At 40.9% G+C, this 20,211-nt stretch overlaps 1 protein-coding gene across 1 annotated transcript in view; it reads right to left on the bottom strand.

The window, feature by feature from the left end:
• LOC145356289 (ATP-binding cassette sub-family A member 13-like) overlaps window positions 1-20,211 on the bottom strand; it is a 274,002-nt gene that overhangs the window by 39,186 nt on the left and 214,605 nt on the right. Inside the window, exons 43-46 of the mRNA XM_080208858.1 lie at window positions 20,042-20,131; window positions 11,907-11,982; window positions 9,153-9,280; window positions 6,552-6,639 (exon numbers count right to left, since the gene is read on the bottom strand). Coding sequence (XP_080064984.1) covers window positions 6,552-6,639; window positions 9,153-9,280; window positions 11,907-11,982; window positions 20,042-20,131 — 382 coding nt within the window. The remainder of the gene's footprint in view (window positions 1-6,551; window positions 6,640-9,152; window positions 9,281-11,906; window positions 11,983-20,041; window positions 20,132-20,211) is intronic.

The following is a 20,211-nucleotide window of genomic DNA, read 5'->3' as shown; positions in this document are numbered from 1 at the left end:
AGTAAAAAGTTCCATCCAGTAATAGATCCTAACAGTCAGTGAAAAAGCTTCTATTCCTGTTTTATTTTTGAAGTCTTCAATTCCTGTTCATGCCAGAAACTACTGTTTTGTGGGCAGGAGAAACCCAGGAGAAATCAGAAAAAGCTCAAGGCACTATTACTGCAGTGAAGCAGTAACCTATGATCAAGTAAGGCAGTGGCCTCTAAAGGTAGTGCAACTCAGGACTAAATTAAATTTAACTGAGTTGCAAACTAAAATCTGGTTTCCAGCTTAAAAATGCTGCAAAAAGCTAAGATGACTATAAAATTTCCAGAACATCAATACGTACAGTGAACCCACTATGATGGAAGTACGGTGAACATCAAAGAATGTACTGCCATGATGATAGCCACAGGAGCCTTTACCACCATCCAGATTATATGCCCACAAATGCAAAATCTGCGTAACCTACATGCAAAATCGGATACTGCTGCACTTGCAAACACCCTTGCTTTTTGTATATTGGAATTCATGCACCCACAGAAGTGGCAAGCAATGATCCAACCACTCACTGCCAAACTCATTGAATACAATAGCTTATTTGATTCCATCCTTAGAATCCATTACACTCAAGTGCCACTACAACCACTCACTTTGATCATCTCAGGTATTTTATATTGTGAACACCTTTCATAGTATCATCAAGACTATGGTGAAAACCACAGGCCACAAGTAGTACCATTGTAAACCCTATGCTTACACTGGGGGACCAGCTAACTCTGCAATGATTAGGGAGATTTGTCCACTGAACAGTAATTACTCATTGGTGCTGCAGCACAATGAAACTTTGGAATGGGCATACATATTCTGCATGGCACAATTGGACCTGAATATGTATGTCCAAACGTACAAGTTTCATTGTGCTGCAGCACCAAATGAGTAATTACTATTCATTGGACAAACCTCCCTAGTCGTTAGTTGCCAGTGCTCCCAGAAGTAGGTGCTACTTTACTCAAAACAAGGGAAATGCATATAGGGAATGATTACCCAACTTGAACATTGGATAGTGTTCAAGTAAAGCATCCAACCGATGATGTATGGACTCCTACAGAAATGGTCAGCATGTGCCCAGAACCAAGACTGAATTAAATATGAACACCAAATTGCATGAAACAAGCCAGATCAGAACAATACCACAATGAGACACATTGAGTAATCATATTACAAACAGAATTGGAATGAGACTCATTCAAAACACTGCACCCCTAACTAGTGCTCTGAAAATGTACAACAGCCTCCAGCAAGGATCATTGTACAGATAGACTTAGAGAAGAAATCTTCAGCTAGTGGGAGAAGGATTCTCGCGATGACCTTTCCCATGGGAGAGAATAGGGAAATCCCTTTGTAATTTCCACAGTCTGACTTGTCTCATTTCTTTGGTCACAATTAAGGCATCTCTGAGGTCTCCCAGCATGCTTCCTTCCTTCCAGACAAGGATGAGGAGGTTGTGGATTCTTGTCAAGAGTGCTTCTCCACCGCATTTTAATACTTCAGTGGGAATTCCACCTGTGCCAGGGGCCTTGGTGTTTTTCAGTTGTGGGGTGGCTTTTCTATTTCAAAGCGAGCAGTGTTATATTGAGATGATAGCAGGTACTGTGTTTGTGATAGTCTTGGGCACTTGCATCAAAGAATATTCCTGATGTGGCCAGGTTGCCCTAGCTCCCATCATGGAGAGACAACCTTTCTTTCTCACTACAGCAGGAGTCATGGACAATAACTGCAGGGCTCAGTACTGGGACCTCTCCTCTTTGTAGTATACATAAACGACTTGGAAGAGAGCGTACGTGGTGTGATCAGCAAGTTTGCGGATGACACCAAGATGGCAGGATTGGCAGATACTGAGGTGGAATGTCAGGTGTTACAGCAGGATATAGATAGGTTGGTACATTGGGCAGATAGGTGGCAGATGGAATTTAATCCTGACAAATGCAAAGTGATGCATTTTGGAAGGAATAATGCAGAGAGGAGCTACGTGATAAAAGGTAGACCGATTAGGAGTATAGGAATACAGTTGGACCTGGGAGTGCAGGTTCACAAGTCTATGAAGGTTGCGGCACAAGTGGAGAAGGTTGTGAGGAAAGCTTATGGAATGCTAGCCTTTATAGGAAGGGGTATAGAGTATAGGAGCTGCCGTCTAATGCTTCAGTTGTACAGAACGTTGGTTAGACCGCATTTGGAGTACTGCGTCCAGTTCTGGTCACCTTACTACCGGAAGGACGTGGAGACTCTGGAGAGGGTGCAGAGGAGGTTTACCAGGATGTTTCCTGGCATGGAAGGAAAGGTTATGGAGAAACTGGGATTTTTCTCCTTGGAAAGACGGAGATTAAGGGGAGACATGATAGAGGTATATAAGATACTGAAGGGAATAGATAGAGTCAATAGTGAGAGGCTGCTCCCTAGATTGGGTACAATTACGAGAGGTCATGATCTAAGGGTGAGGGGGGAGAAGTATAATTTGGATGTGAGAGGAAGGTTCTTCACGCAGAGGGTCGTGGGGGTGTGGAACGCGCTACCGAGTAGGGTGGTGGAGGCAGGAACGTTGGACTTGTTTAAGGTTTACGTAGATAGACACATGAGTGAAACAAGGATGGAGGGTTATAGTAGGGGGTATTAAATAGGGTCAGAGCCTCGGGAGACACCGGAAATGCAGACTTATATGTTAACGTTTTTGTCTTTTTATTCCGCAGGTGGAGGTCCACCTTGTTGTCAAACAAGGGGCATGCACACGGTGGGTCGTGTGTGGGCTGCTCTTGGAGGTTCCGGGAGTGGCCTAGTATTTCGTGTCGGTGTGTGTGCTTGATCCTGGACCAGCAGACGGGCGCCGCAACAGCTCGGTGACTAGCACTGCTAGCTGTGCAGATACATGGATTTGGGCCTGTGTCTGTGGGAGTTTGCGCATTCTCCCTGTGGTTGCGTGGGTTTCCTCCGGGCGCTCCGGTTTCCTCCCACACCCCAAAGATGTGCTCTTAGGCTGATTGGTTTACTAAATTGACACTATTCTCCCCTGAATCTGGCTAAGTTAGGGGTTCCACTCGCATACACGCAGGGCAGGGTAGGTGTAGGAGGATGCAGCGGCACGGGCTCGTTGGGCCGAAGGGCCTGTTTCCTGTGCTGGGTTGTTCTTTGTTCGTATAACCATGCAATTCTATGAAGTTCATATTTAGCAGCAGTTAGCAGATAATCTTAGCATTTCAGATGGCACGGTTGGCAGACAAAACACAAAAGTGAAACACTATTCCACTGACTGAGCATCACCTACAAATCTCTACATAGTCACACCATCACTCTCACCTCGCCCCTGCCACCTCCCTTTCAGTGTCTTCAGGTCCTTTGACTCTAGGCTGATCTATTCAGTTTCTGTGCCTTTAAAAGCTGCACTAAAACACATCTCACTCAACAAGCTTTCATAAATCTATTTTAATTATTTCACAATGTCGCTCAATAAGGAGCCCTGGAATATTTTCCTATCTCAATCTGACAAGATAGAAGAAAATAGATAAAAGGCATAAACAGGTAAAAGGTGAGTTCTCCCTCAGGAACCAATGTTCAGAAAACTTGCATTTGACATGATTCTAAAAGGTTGTGATCAGTGATGCCTGAAATAGTAACTGAGATGAGGATGGAACACCTATTGTTAGAAAGATTCAACATCAGCCCAAATACATTAAATCACATGGCAGGAACATAAGCAGCGAGGCAGGAGGCTCAAAGGATTGAAAGAGAAGCCAATTTTCAAAGTACCTAAGATAGTTCACTTAATTTGAGCTAGCAATTTTTGGCTGTTTCTGTGTACAGTGATACACGCAGTGACCAGAGGCCATTGCTGAGCTGTAAAAGGTTCAGATTTTGCAAATTCTATTTCATGTTCTTGATATTTTATGTTGAGTTGAGAAAGTAAGAATCAAAGAAGGGTGAATTTCCACGGGCATCGCAACTTTGGCAGGGGCCCATTTGAATGATGTAAATGGTGGGTCAATGGGACAACTCTTATGGAAATTCACTCCCAAATTGTTTAACTGACTTGGTGTCAATATTAATATTGAACCTCATAATAAGCACAAGGGGGGTGGATTCTTAAAAATCTGTATCACCACCAGAAATGGATCAGGACAGAATGTCTCCATGTCATTTTGACTGGATTTATTATTCTCACATGTATTAGTATACAGTGAAAAGTATTGTTTCTTGTATGCTATACAGACAAAGTATACTATACATAGAGAAGGAAAGGAGAGAGCGCAGAATGTAGTGATATAGTCATAGCTAGGGTGTGGAGAAAAATCAACTTAATGAGGACGGTCCATTCAAAAGTTTGATGGCAGTAGGGAAGAAGTTGTTGTTGAGTGGGTTGATACATGATCTCAGCCTTTTGTATCTTTTTCTAGATGGAGGAAGGTGGAAGAGAGTATGTCTCGTGTGTATATGGAGTCCTTAATTATGCTGGCTGCTTTTCCAAGGCAGATGTAAATGTAGACAGTCAATGGATTGGTGGCTGGTTTGTGTGATGGAATGAGTTTCATTCACGACCCTTTGTAGTTTCTTGTGGCCTTGGGTAGAGCAGGAGCCATACCAAGCTGTGACACAACCGGGAAGAATGCTTTCTATAGCGCATTTGTAAAAGTTAGTGAGAGTCATAATGGACATGCCAAATTTCCTTAGCCTCCTGAGGATGTAGAGGCATTGGTAGGCTTTCTTAACTATAGTGTCAGCAAGGGGGAACCAGGACAGATTGTTGGTGATCCGAGCTGGACTTTGTTATCTCCCAGCCTTTTCTGAATATTGGTTCCTGAGGGAGAACTCACCTTTTACCTGTTTATGCCTTTTATCTATTTTCTTCTATTTTGTCAGATTGAGATAGGAAAATATTCCAGGGCTCCTTATTGAGCGACATTGTGAAATAATTAAAAGAGATTTGTGAAGGCTTTTTGGGTGAGATGTGTTTTAGTGCAGCTTTTAATGGCACAGAAACTGAATAGATCAGCCTAGAGTCAAAGGACCTGAAGACACTGAAAGGGAGGTGGTGGGGGTGAGGTAAGAGTGGTGGTGTGACTATGTAGAGATTTGTAGGTGACACTCAGTCAGTGGAATAGTGTTTCACTTTTGTGTTTTGTCTGTCAACCATGTCATTTGAAATGCTAAGGTTAATAGACTCCAAGCTGCTCTAGTTCCATTTATCCAATTTTCTATAGTTAAATGTTAATCTCCCCAAGACTAAACATTACATGAACAATATATTTGATATCTGTAACACAAGTCAGAACACAAAGTCTGATTCAATGAAGAGTGGAGGGAGCATGTCATCAGCAACACCAAGCATACCTAAAATTAGGTGCCAAGCTGGTGAAGCTACAACACAGGACTACATACATTCTAAACAGCAAATATTGCATATAATCATAGAATCCCCTATGGTACAGAAGGAGGAGTTTTGGCCCATCGAACCAATACAACAATCCCACCAAGGCCCTCATCCCTACATATTTACCCTGCTAATCCCCCGATATTAAGGGGCAATTTAGCATGACCAATCAACCTTATCTACACATTTGTGGACCATGAGGAAACTAGCGCATCTGGAGGAAACCCACGCAGACAGAGGGAGAATGTGCAAACTCCACACAGACAATCACCTGAGGCCGGAATTGAACCCAGGTCTCTGATGCTGTGAGGCAACAGTGCTAACCACTGTGACATCCATTAATTCAGGATGGTCTTTCTAATGATATTCACATTCCAAGAAAGAATAGCAAAAAAAAACATTCAAATGGTACAGGGCCAAAATTAATAAGAAAAAATACAGTAATTGCAATTTTTATTTGTATTGTGCTCATTCAGAACCAAAGAACAGATGGTTTGAGAGTTTAGATGAGGGGTGACTTGATCCCCTTTTTTTGTGACACAAAATTCAACTGATCTATCTATCTCACTGCAGTCCCCATACCTCTCTGTGCTTGTGTCAGCGGCAGCTTAGTGATAACACACTCATTTCTGAGTCAGAAGTTTGTGTGTGAGTTCCCACTCCTGGTCCTTAAGCACAAACCCTGGGACAATGCACTAGTTCAGTACTGAGGGAATGCTGCACCATTAGAGGTGCCACTTTTCAGGTAAAACAATAAAGTATGTTGTGGATGCAAATGATCCCATGGAACTAATCAACAAAGAGCAGAAACATTTTCCCTGATGTCCTCACCAATATTTATCCCCCAATAAAAGGACAAATCACCTGGTTGTCATCTCAGCCCTGTCTTTCTTTTCAAAGATGGTGAGAAATTATCTGGAATCCAAAACTCTTCAAGTGAAAGGCAAACAAGCAGCAATTGATGAATTCCATTCCCAGAAAGAGTGGCAAGCAATGAAGGATAACCTTTTTGGTTTGTGGATTCAGCATTTGACCTCCCTGCACTTGTTTCCTCTGAAAAATGTTCCTAACTCCATCACACTTTGCCTCTAACAACATACATACTCCTAATAACACTGTAATAAAAGCTTATTGTTACTTGGACGATTCCTACCTTCATTAAAGAGTCAATTCCTAGTTGAGTGAAATTGTTTTCCTTGAGATCTTCAGGCAGCACACTTCCAAATGACCATCCTCCTAATCTGTTAATATAACAAGTTGAGATGATTCTTCCGTATTGAGTAGAAAGCAAAAGTTCTACATTTAAATTAGTAGCAATGTTTAGCACACATTTACATCATTTTATGTTAGGGATGGGCTGGATATAATGGAAAACTAACTATTTTTCTGCCTTTACAGTTGGTGTCAGGACCTTGTGCTTTTTGGTTTCTGGGATGTCATGTCTGTTATAAATCAGTTAGGATTATATTCATTGGAATTTAGAACAGTGAGGGGATCTCATAATAACTTGTAAAATTCTAATACAATTAGACAGGGGAGATTCAGAAAGAATGTTCCTGATTGTGGGGAAGTCCAGAACCAGGGATCATAGTTTGAGGAATAAGGGATAAGTTTAATACTGAGGTGAGGACAAATCTCTTGAAATCTTAGACTCCCTAACCCATAGACCGCAATCAGTAAGCATAGGCAATGCCATGATTATTCTCAACACTGGTGTCCCGCAAAACTGCGTCCTCAACCCCTTACGATGCTCCTTATACACTTAAAACTGTGCAGCCAAATCTGCTCCAACTCCATTTTCAAGTTTGATGATGTCATCACTATAGTGGGTTGGATCTCAAACAATGATGAGATAGAGTACAAAAATGACAGAGAATCTGGTGAAATAATGTAATGACAATACTCTTTCCCTCAATGTCAATAAAACAATAGGAGATAGTCGTCGACTTCAGGAAATGTAGTAGAGGACATGCTCCTGGCTACATCAATTGGGATGAAGTGGAAAAGGTTGAAAGCTTCAGGTTTTTGAACGTCTAGATCACCAACAACCTGTCCTGGTCACTACATGTTGACATTATCATTAAGAAAGCCCACCAATGCCTACAATTTCTTAGGAAGCTAAGGCAATTCAGCATGTCCTCTCTCAGAATGTTTACAGGTGTACTATAGAAAGTATTCTCTCTGGTTGTATCACAGCTTAGTATGGCTCCTGCTCTGCCCAAGACTGCAAAAAACTACAAAGGGTTATGAATGAAGCCCAGTCCATCATGCAAACCAGTCTCACATCTACACTTCCCATTTCCTCAGAAAAATGGCCAGCATAATCGAAGACCCCCATACTTTGGACATATTTTGTTCCACCTTCTTCCACAAGGAAAACAATACAAAATTCTGAGATCATGTATCAACTGACTCAAGCACAGCTTCTTCCCTGCTGCCATCAGACTTTTGAATGGACGTACCTCATATTAAGTTGATCTTTCTCTACACCCTAGTTATGACCCTAACATCATATTCTGCACTCTCTTTTTCTTCTCCCCTATGTACTCTATGAATGGAATGCTTTTGTCTGTATAGTGCAAGAAACAATACTTTTCACTGTATACTAACACGTGACAATAATAAGTCAAATCAAAAAAATGTCATGCTCTATTTTCCCCTTCTTAATCAAGCTCTTGGTCTTCTTTTGTTAATTCTAAACTGCTCCCAATCCTCAAACTTATTTCTTTCTCTTGCCAATTTATATGTTTCTTTTGAATCTAATACTCCCTCAAATATATTTGTGACTCATGTTTTGGCCACTATTCCCTTTCCATTCTTGTGCCAAATAGGAACAAACAACTTTAGAGTTCACCTATTCGTTCCTTGGATACCTGCCATTTCCTGTCCGCTGCCCTTCCTTTCAGTAATGTTTCCCAGTCCACAATAGCCCACTCATGCTATGACATTTATTGAGATTCAGCACCCTGGTCTCTGAACTATCTCATAATCCACCTTGATAAAAAAAGTCATATTATGCTCACTCATCCCCAAAGGCACTCTCAAAACACCACCGACAACTCATTTGTCATTGCACAAAGCCCAGTCCAAGATGTCCTGTTGCCTTGTTGGTCCCTCAATGTATTGGTCCAGAAAACCAACACCTATACACTTCAGAAATTCCTCCTCTATTGTACCTTCTCTAATTTGATTCATGCAATCTATGTACACATTAAAGTCACCCATAATCAAAAATGTTCCTTTATCACGTGCATTTCTGATTTCCTGTATAACGCTATAGAAGAAATGAACCATTAACAAAACTAGTTAATCTTTAAAATGGTTCTGAAACTGACACAATAAGCAAAGATTTTGAAAAGATCCTTTAAGGAAAGGATAAGCTTATTATCTCCAAAAAGTGTCAATTAACCACAGCCAATTCAAGTTACAATTTCCAAAGTTTTTCTCCACTTCACATTTCTATATAAATAAATACAGACAACAAAAAAAGCTCTTGAAAGGAATTGCAGCTTATTACAAGATAATAGAAATGTCCACCAAAGTTTTCTATCCCCTCTGTAACTGTATAAACATCACTTTCTGAGATCTAAATGCATTAGCTCTTCTTGGAGCTCAGCCAGGCATTCATGATGAGATCATCCAGCAACTACATCAACAAAACAGGTTCTAAAAATGCCCTTATATTTGAAACTAAGAACTATAATTTCCTTTTTAGTTATTGCTCTTAAGGTTGAGTGGGCAAAATGTGCCTTACCTTTTTTGTCCAAAGATGTTTTCTGTTGATATTAAGTAGTCTTCCAAATTGTAACCTGTGAGATTGTACAGGATGTGTCCCTCATTATTTCTGTAGTGGGATGTTGTGGTATTTTGTGCAGGGCATTGCTAGAAGGCAAACATAATCAAACAGTTACATCTCTTTAACTGAGGGGGTAAAGGCCATGGTGCAAGATACTGCAAAGGGTAGGGAAATAGTCAACAAAATAAATCAGTAAGTAATTATTAGTTGAGAACAAACTTGAGTTTCAAAATTTTAAACAATGTAGTAGTGTGAAAACTGAGGAAGAAAATAAATTTGCATCGTCATCAAGAGCCCTGTCTGGTTGGAGAAGTGAAGATGGACGCTCCATCTGCTGTCAACCAATACTCGTTACAATGCAAAATGGCGGCAGACCTGTTGGAGTTCGAGGAGATGAGTTTCTCGCCAACTCTCTATGTGGCAGTGCCTGAGCCTCTGCCATCTGAAAATTTCAGGCCTATGTGTGCAGTTTTGATCCCCTTACCTAAAAATGACATAATTGTTCCAGATAGGAAGCAACACAATTTCAGCAGGCTGGTTCCTGGGATAAGAGGAATGTCCTATGAGGACAGAATATATATGCTAGGCCTGTATCCCTGGTGTTGAGAAGAATGTGAGATGATAACTGAAGTGTAGAAATGTTTTGGGGGATTGACAAAGTAGATATTGAGAAAATGTTTCTCTGGCTGAAAAATCTGGAATATGGGGTCACAATATCAGGAAAGGAGGATGGCTATTTGGGATTGAGAGGAGGAGAGATTTCTTCATTCGAAAATTGTGAATCTTTGGAATTCTCTACTCACAGCTGTGGATGCGTGGTCTTTATTTTAGACAGAAATCAACAGACTTGTGGGTACTAAGGGAATTAAGGATTATGAGGATAGAGCGTAAAGGATTGTGGATAAAAGATCAGTTATAATTGTTTAATGGCGGAGCTCAAAAGGCCAAATTATCTATTCTAGCGGCCAGGTTGATATTCTGAAGTAAGAGAGGAAAACCTGTAAGATTCTCGATCAGACATAGGTGGCAGGGTTGGAATCAAGCTGTACCTGGATTCCACCCCGTGTTTTTGGTTCTGCCATTTTGTAGTGTCAGAGGGGACCATGGGATAATCTTATATCCATGTCCCTTCCCCACACCGCACACAAGGTGGCCATATCTTGATTAATTCAAAGAGTATTCTGAGAATTCCACACATTTCATTCTTAAAGGGTTTCAATGGAGCTGATGCCTATGGAGAGTCCTGCTGACAACCCAGTAAAAACTCCTGATTCAAACACTAGCGATCAATCCTCGCAGGGATCAATTACCCTCATTTAAACATTATTGGCTCTGAATGGACCTGTAGGTGTTTCAGACTGTTCATGAATAACTTAATGAAACAATTTATGAATGCTCTTTTATACTTACCTAGACCTGAGCTTTTGCTTTATGTTGCCCCTGATCAATCTAGTTTATTCATCAGATGGCACTGTTAATCAGTGTAAATACAGTTGCACCAATTTTGGCTTTTATCATTTAAAGCAACTAGAAAAAATGTAAACTAGGTATTTAGGGGCATGGCTAATTAAGAATTTACTGAAAGTAATCACACAAAATTCCAATGGGAAAATAAGCACCGCAAATTTAGAGGTCCATAAAATATAGTTTACTAAAATTAACTGTTAACTTTCTAACTCTCTGACTTGTTCTTTGAAGATGTGCTTCTACAAGATTACAATGTTGTCTGTAACAGTGTTTTCTGCAGGTACATGTTCCAGCTTAGGACATGCTGTTTTATACACATGCCCTTTCCTATGGCTGCCGCTAATTTGGATACAAGTATAGTGTAATGACATGACTAAGAAAACTGAAATATGGCATCATACTTACTTTTTAAAACTATATTGAAGGCAGCATCAGAAAGTTAAAATTCAAATTGACTCTCCAGCGACAGATATTAATTACATTTTAGCACAATTATAATCAGTGGCAAGTCCCATCACCTCAACAGTATACTCTCTGTAAAAGCATAGAATTACTGCCTAGAGAATTCTGGATTTCCAAATTCTTCTGATCATGGACTTCATCAGTTGATGTTATTTTCAAAAGATTAAAGATGGCGAACACCCAAACCTGAGTCATCTGACAGGGTGTCAAATCTTGCTTTTTAATGCTCTTGTGAAGCACTTTATGATGGTTAACTATATTTAAAGCACTTTCTAAAATATTAATGAATCCAGATTGCTATTGTGTAAACCTTTCACTAATTTCCTTTATTTTTCATTCATTATTCAATGTTTTGATTTTGTTTGGTTTTTCTTCCACTAGTTTTCATTATGAACTCTCATTTCAGAACTGATATCATTTCAAATCAGAAATATTACCAAATACTTCCACAGTTTGGTAACATGAGCTTTTGGAGCGCTGCCCCTTCATCAGGTGAGACTCACCTGAGGAATGAGCAGCACTCCCAAAGCTTGTGCTACCAAATAAACCTGTTGGACTTTAACCTGGTGTGTCAGACTTCTTACTGTGCCTGCCCCAGTCCAACGCCAGTATCTCCACATCATGGCTTTCACAGTTTAACAATGCAATAAGTGTTATTGCTCATGGGAACACTGGGAGATCTGAGCAAGAGAGATCTGACTAACAGGTATGAATTAAGCTTGTTATATTAAATTAATGTTCTCTGTTGCACATCAGTATCGAGAATTAATTAAATTTTCCTACCTGATGGCCAGCATCACAATTACATTGGCCTACGAAGTTCTGTGGTTCTGTAGTTCCAACCCACCAACATGCATTACTGCTTGTAAGAAAAAACAATGCATCACTTTATCGCTTGGATATTTTTTCAATAGAAGTAATACATGTATAGCATATAAGTGAGCTTTGTGATTTGTCCGCATATCAATTTATTGTGTATTATGTCCAAGATTATTATAACACAAACAGATACCTAACAAAATTTACCGTCTATATTTCTTGTTTCAGCCTTAACCCAATGGTTACACTCTCATGTCAAACTCAGAAGGTTGTGGGTTTGATCTTCATTCTTGATATCTGAGCATGTAATCTAAACTGACACTTCAGTGCAGGAGTCGAGTATTAGAGGTGCTGTATTTCAGATGAGGTATTAAACCAAGAACTCCACAGGCAGGGGGACAAGATTTGCTGACATTCTGAGGTTCAGAGCACAACTCTAGATGTCTGATTTAAGTATTTATGGTCCTGCTATAATTGTTCAAAATAGGGGCAACTTGGACACAGCTTTGGATAGTCTTTGGGCTCTTTTCAAGCAGTGACACTCCCTCATTGAGTGAACTGTTCTATGGGCTGTTGCCATCCAAAAGTAAAGGATGGGTTGCATTTAGTAGCCTGACAAATTAAGTCTTATATTTAATCACCATCAAGGTTCCTGAAAGAAAAATTATGGCCATATTTCCAGAAGATTTCTACTCTAAAGAAATAATTTGCTTTCTACTCTAAAGAAGCAATTCCCTTTCTACTCTAAAGAAACAAGCTCACTGAACTGCCTGGATCCATTACAGTTTGCCTACCAACAGGTCCACAGCAGATGCCATCTTCCTGGCCCTGCACCCAACCCTGGAATACCTAGATAACAAAGACACCTGTGTCAGCCTCCTATTTACTGACTACAGCTCAGCCTTCAACACCATTATTCCTATGAAACTCACCTCCAAACTCCGTGGCCTGAGCCTCAGCACCTCCCTCTGCAACCCTGTGAATCCTGAACTTTTTAATCCACAGACCACAATCAGTAAGGATAGGCAACAGCACCACCTCCACGATCATCCTCAACACCGATGCTCCACAAGGCTGTGGAGGCTAAACTCCTTATACACCTATGATGGTGTGGCCAAATTCCCCTCCAACATGAGATCTGGAGGAGGGAACCGAGTGCAGGGTGTCGAAATTTGCTGATGACACCAAGATTGGGGGAACGGCAAATTGTGCGGAGGGTGTGGAGAGTCTGCAGAAGGATCTAGATAGGCTGGGCGAATGGGCCAGGAAATGGCAAATGGAATTTAATGTTGGCAAGTGTGAGGTGGTCCACTTTGGTAGGAAGAATGGTAGGAAGGACTATTACTTACGTGGCGAAAAACTGCAGCAGGCGACGGTGCAGAGGGACCTCGGGGTCCTTGTGCATGAGTCGCAAAAACCCAGCTTGCAGGTGCAGCAGGTGGTCAGGAAGGCAAATGGGATGCTGGCCTTCATAGCGAGGGGGATTGAATATAAAAGTAGGGAGGTCTTGCTGCAGCTGTATAGGGCATTGGTGAGGCCGCAGCTGGAGTACTGTGTGCAGTTTTGGGCGCCGCACCTGCGCAAGGATATTTTGGCCCTGGAGGGAGTGCAGAGGAGGTTTACTAGGCTGATACCGGAGTTGAGGGGATTGAGCTATGAGGAGAGGCTGAATAAACTAGGCTTGTACTCGTTAGAGTTTAGAAGAATGAGGGGAGATCTCATTGAGACGTATAAGATGATGAATGGGATGGATAGGATAGAGGTGGAGAGACTCTTCCCGCTCAAAAAAGACAGTAGGACTAGGGGGCACAGCCTCAAGATAAAGGGGAGGCGGTTTAGAACGGAGTTGAGGAGGAACTTCTTCACTCAAAGGGTGGTGAATCTCTGGAATTCTCTGCCCGTTGAAGTGGTGGAGGCTGCCTCGCTAAATATTTTTAAGAAGCGGGTTGATGGGTTTTTGATAAGAGAAGGGATTGAGGGTTATGGGGAGAGGGCGGGAAAGTGGAACTGAGCCACGACAGATCAGCCATGATCTTATTGAATGGCGGGGCAGGCTCGAAGGGCTAGATGGCCTACTCCTGCTCCTATTTCTTATGTTCTTATGTTCTTATGATTTTCAAGTTTGCTGATGACACTGCCATAGTGGGTCAGATCTCAAACAATGATGAGACAGAGTACAGGAATGAGAAAGACAATCTGGTGAACTGGTGCGGCAACAATAATCCCTCCCTCAATGTCAACGGTGAAGGAGATCATCATCAACTTCAGGAAGAGCAAAGGAGAACATGCCCCTGTCTACATCAATGGGGACAAAGTAGAAATGGTCAAGAGCTTCAAGTTTTTAGGTGTCCACATCACCAACAACTTGTCCTGATCCCCCCCTGCAGACACTATAGTTAAGAAAGTCCACCAATGCCTCTACTTTCTCAGAAGGCTGAAGAAATTTGGCATTTCAACTACGATTCTCACCAACGTTTACAGATGCACCATAGAAAGCATTCTTTCTGGTTCTATCACAGCTTGGTATGGCTCCTGCTCTGCCCAAGACCGCAAGGAACTACAAAAGGCTGTCAATGTAGCCCAATCCATCATGCAAACCAAGCTCCCATCCATTGACACTGTCAACACTTCCCACCAGCATAATTAAGGACCCCACACATCCGGGACATTCTCTCTTCCATTGGGAAAAAGATACAAAAGTCTGAGGTCATGTACCAACCGACTCAAGAACAGCTTCTTCCCTGCTGCCATCAGACTTTTGAATGGATTTACCTTGCATTAAGTTGATCTTTCTCTACACCCTAGCTATGACTGTAACACTACATTCTGCACTCTCTCCTTTCCTTCTCTATGAACAGTATGCTTTGTCTGTATAGCACACAAGAAACAATACTTTTCACTGTATGTTAATACATGTGACACTAATAAATCAAATCACATCAAATCTTGCCCAAACAGTGTTTATTTTTCAATAGTTCTTTATCCAGACATGCATTTTACATTTTATAATTCTAAAAGACTAGCTGGTTAGGTGGAGTGGCCATACTAAATTCTCTCTGCTTACCTGAACAGGCACTGAAATGTGGCGACTCGGGGATTTTCACAGTAATTTCATTGCAGTGTTAATGTAAGGCTACTTATGACTAATGAATAAACTTTAACTTTAATTGCTTAAGTGACTTACTCAAACTATACAGATTATTGCATTTTAGAATTTGCTCAGATCATCACATTGTCGAAGAAAATTTGAAGATGAACATCTTTCTAATATATACAAGGAATTAGTGGTTCTCAATTTTTTTGTTTTTGTAATTTATATTGCAGTTTTTTTCTTGAATTTAAATTGGAAAGAAGGTAATACAGCAAGTGCATTGAAAGGTTTTGGACGAGATGCTACAAATGAAGTGTATTAAGAAGAAAAATGCCCGTGAAATTAACAAGAAAGTGATGTAATGGTTACAAAATCGGTTCAGCATCAGGAAACAGGTTGATGGTGGATGGATGTTTTTGGGTCAATTACACTTTGCAATTTTTTTAAACAATTTAGATTCAGTTTTTTTTATGTGGGTGTTGCTGGCTGGGCCAGCATTTATTCCCTATCCTTAACTGAATTGAATGGCTTTCTCGGCCATTCCAGAGGCATTTAAAGTCAACCACCTTGTGGATCTGGAATCACATGGAGGCCAGACCAGGTAAGGATGGCAGATTTCCTTCCCTAAAGGACATTAGTGAACCAAATGTGTTTTTACAACAATTGACAACAGTTTCATGGTCATTATAAAACTTTTCAATTCCAAATTTCACCATCTGCCATGGTGGCATTCAAACCTGGGTCCCCAGAGTATTACCCTGGGTCTCTGGATTACCAGTCCATGGCAATACCACTATGTCACTGCTTTCCTAATAAGAGCTATAAAGTTTGCAAATAGTAAGAAATTTGGTAAAGTAGTATTGGGAGTGATGCAAGATCATCATGGACTTATTTGCTGACAAATAATCATTTAGTCATGTATTAGTGTACATCTTATTCATAGAATTATCTTCGACAATGCGGTAATCTGAGCAAATTCTAAAATGCAACAATCTGTATAGTTTGAGCAAGTCACTTAAGCAATTAAAGTTAAAGTTTATTTATTAGTTCTAAGTAGTCTTACATTAACACTGCAATGAAGTTACTGTGAAATTCCCCTAGTCGCCACTCTCCGGTGCCTGTTCAGGTAAACTGAGAGAGAATTTAGTGTTGTCAATCCACCTAACCAGCTAGTCTTTTGGAATTGTAAAATGTAAAGCGCATGTCTGGATAAAGAACTATTGAAAAATAAGCAGTGTCTGGACAAATGATGTTTTTTAGACAAGTGCTTATGATAACTAAAACTTTTGTGCTACAGCCACAGTCGTTGTCACCATTGCACTGGGCAGGCCACGGTCAAAGTGTTACACAGTAGAAAAACAGGATGGGTGAGATTTCCCAAGCCCCACATGGTGGATTTCATGGAGGCAGAGGGCCACTCTCTGGCGGAGGGATCGTCTGGTCCGGCTGCTGTCAACGGGAGTTCCTGTTGTATGCATCGCCCAGAGACAAGGTTTACCGTCTGCAGGACTGGAAGATCCGGCTGACACGAGTGGCCAGAAAACACCAGCCAATGCCTCTGCAATATGTTAAGTGGAATAAAGGAAAACTGTACATGCAGAGGGGCTTAGCAGGCTAAAAGATGCCATGCAAGAGAAAATGATTGCATTCATTGGATTATACAGCCAAAAGACAAGGGTATGTGAAGGGATTTTAATTAAAAGCATTGAATTATAAAAAACAATGAAAAGAGCACCTGGGCTTGAGTGGGTGGATGAAAATGCTAGTTAGAGCCTAACACCTCCCAGCTAATGGGCTAATAAGACAAAAGGGAAGAGAAGTAAGAAAAACTGGGAAAATGACAAACATTATTCTGTCCAGTAACTAATCAGTAATATAAGATATGTTTGGAACTGTAAATTACTGTCTAAATTCTACGCTGTGTTGATCTTTGCTTTGTGATACCAAAAAAAGATTTAACACAACTAACTGCAATCTGAATCCCCTGCAAAATCTTACAAAGGATTATTACAAAACTTCAGGATGACATAAGATGATGACACGATCAGAAACACGGTAAATAGATTTTAATGTGGGAACATGTGAAGTGATACATCTTTGAGGACTAATTTGAAAAAATTTTGTACCATAAACGGCATGGTTTTTACAAGTGTGGATGATCAAAGGGACCCTGGAGTCCATATACTCCAATCTCTAAAGGTGGCAGAGCAAGTTGATGGCACTGGTGGCATGATTAAAACACATTTGCGTACGTGGATTTATAAACAGTGAAATGGAATATAAAAGCAAAGCGAACATGCTAATGATTTATAAAGAACTGGTTATGTTTCAGCTGACGTATTGTAAACAATTTTGGACATCACACTTCAGAAGAGATGTTAAGGCCTTGGAGACTATTATGATTGATGTTTACCATGTTATACTTGTGACAAGGGACTTCAGTTACAAGACTGTTTTAATGTATGATTTATCTCAGAGCAAACCAGAGATTGCACTGCTTACAAATCTACAACAGGTTTATTTCCAATACTCAAGATGATGACAGATTTCTTGCACAGAATGAAGTAAAAATAATGCTGGGGTGAGAGGGTCATTAATTATAGGTCACAATCATTGTCAAAGGTCTAGGGGGAGGAGGGGGGGAAGATGAGAAGAAATCTTTTCACTCAGAGAGTTGTTGGTATGTGGGATGCTGTACCTGAAATGGTGGAAGCTGATCCTAGAAATAATTTAAAAATAGAATTGAACAGGTATTTGAAGATGAAGAACTTACAGGGCCACAGATAAAAAATGAAGAATATCACTTCAAAGAGCTAGAACAAGCACAACAGATCAAATGGCCTCCTTGTGTGTTACAACTTCATATAATTCTATCCAATGAATTGTCTTATTTCACTTAGCTGGTTAAACTCTGTTAAGTCCACTAATGGGTTAATACTCAAATGGAATTTAATGTTGGCAAGTGTGAGGTGGTCCACTTTGGTAGGAAGAATGGTAGGAAGGACTATTACTTACGTGGCGAAAAACTGCAGCAGGCGACGGTGCAGAGGGACCTCGGGGTCCTTGTGCATGAGTCGCAAAAACCCAGCTTGCAGGTGCAGCAGGTGGTCAGGAAGGCGAATGGGATGCTGGCCTTCATAGCGAGGGGGATTGAATATAAAAGTAGGGAGGTCTTGCTGCAGCTGTATAGGGCATTGGTGAGGCCGCAGCTGGAGTACTGTGTGCATTTTTGGGCGCCGCACCTGCGCAAGGATATTTTGGCCCTGGAGGGAGTGCAGAGGAGGTTTACTAGGCTGATACCGGAGTTGAGGGGATTGAGCTATGAGGAGAGGCTGAATAAACTAGGCTTGTACTCGTTAGAGTTTAGAAGAATGAGGGGAGATCTCATTGAGACGTATAAGATGATGAATGGGATGGATAGGATAGAGGTGGAGAGACTCTTCCCGCTCAAAAAAGACAGTAGGACTAGGGGGCACAGCCTCAAGATAAAGGGGGGGCGGTTTAGAACGGAGTTGAGGAGGAACTTCTTCACTCAAAGGGTGGTGAATCTCTGGAATTCTCTGCCCGTTGAAGTGGTGGAGGCTGCCTCGCTAAATATTTTTAAGAAGCGGGTTGATGGGTTCTTGATAAGAGAGGGGATTAAGGGTTATGGGGAGAGGGCGGGAAAGTGGAACTGAGCCACAACAGATCAGCCATGATCTTATTGAATGGCGGGGCAGGCTCGAAGGGCTAGATGGCCTACTCCTGCTCCTATTTCTTATGTTCTTATGTTCTTATGTTCTTAATATAGCAGACAAAAGAATTCCATACACCTCAGGCTAATATTTAAATCATTTAATTTCAAGACAAGAGAGTAAGAAAAGGTATCACCAGTTATCAATTTTCTTGACATAAAGGCCAAGTTTCTAATGGATCACAGCTGGTTCCAGCAGGGTAAATGAATGGCACTGTGAGATTTATGGAAAAGAATGCAGGAAATCTAAAAAGGGTCATTTACTGATTTTCCCAAATAGATATCTTCCAGAAGGTTTGCAGTAGCAAAACTGCCTCACTAATCACCTCTGTGTTCACCATTCAATGCTATCAATTTATCTCAAATCCCTCCAACTTGCTTTTTCTTTCTCCGATGTTTTACTACTTCTCCTGGACATCTTTTAGAATAAATAGCCAGCTTGTGCTGATCCATTATAAATATTCAAAGATGCAAGCGAATGGACAAAACATAAATGTTGGGTAATGGATCTCATGTTCACCATTATCACCTGGAAATTACTGATCTGATTTGACTCAGAGTTAGAAGAATTTTTCAGAATTCTTCTTCCCTACAGAATCTGTAGATGGGTGGCAAGAATTGGGTGTTGCATTGTCTAGCTGTAACATGGAAGAATGCCTTATGTTTGGTAGATCGGTTTGTCTTCCTCATGGATTAACAGGTTTGGTCCCTTATCGAGCAGAAAATGCTCTGGAAGTAGTTACAGTCTAGGAGCAGCAAGATGGTAGAGCTTGGCGGATTACTGATAGCTAGGGAGGGGGGAATTACCCATTGGCTGTTGGGTTAATTACCACTTTGGGTCTGATCAAGAGGGAGGAAAAATGTTAGCTTGTGATCCTAGGGTAAGAACCAGTATTGGTTAAGCATCACCTCTTCAATGCAGCAAACTAAACCTCCCAATGGCCGACGGGTGTCCCGAATCCCAGGAAACTCAGCCAGCCAGCTTGAAAGTGAAAGAGGGTTAATTTAAGGCCACCTTATTAAATATTTAAATGAGTGACCTGCTTCCCCAATCTCTATGGGATCCAGAAATGGGAAGGTCCAAGGAGGATGAAGTTCAAGTTTGAGATTTCTTTTAAATTTTAACATTCTACCTTATCCAAATTCATCCATTTTTGATGGTTTAAGTTATACCCACTATGTTTCAACAAGTGATAGCTGTCCCATTCCGCAACACTAATAATCCTTAACGAGACGGTATGAATGAGAAGAATGAACAATGCATTATTTACTTACTGATCGGAGGCTTGGCCGATACAGGGTTCATTTATATGCAAAGACTTCAGCAAGGCAGAGGTCAGGTTTAGAAAATCCTTCTCACCAGAACTGTACAGAGTAAGAAGATCAGAGTTAGCCACAGGAAGACAATGAATATAGATTTATGAACTGCAGTCTATTCAAATAAT

Source organism: Carcharhinus amblyrhynchos, chromosome 2 (genome assembly GCF_965287045.1).
Source record: "Carcharhinus amblyrhynchos chromosome 2, sCarAmb.v2.hapA, whole genome shotgun sequence".
Classification (NCBI taxonomy): Eukaryota; Metazoa; Chordata; class Chondrichthyes; order Carcharhiniformes; family Carcharhinidae; genus Carcharhinus; species Carcharhinus amblyrhynchos.
Note: the sequence above shows the minus strand (reverse complement) of the source record. Positions and strands in the feature narration are given on the sequence as shown.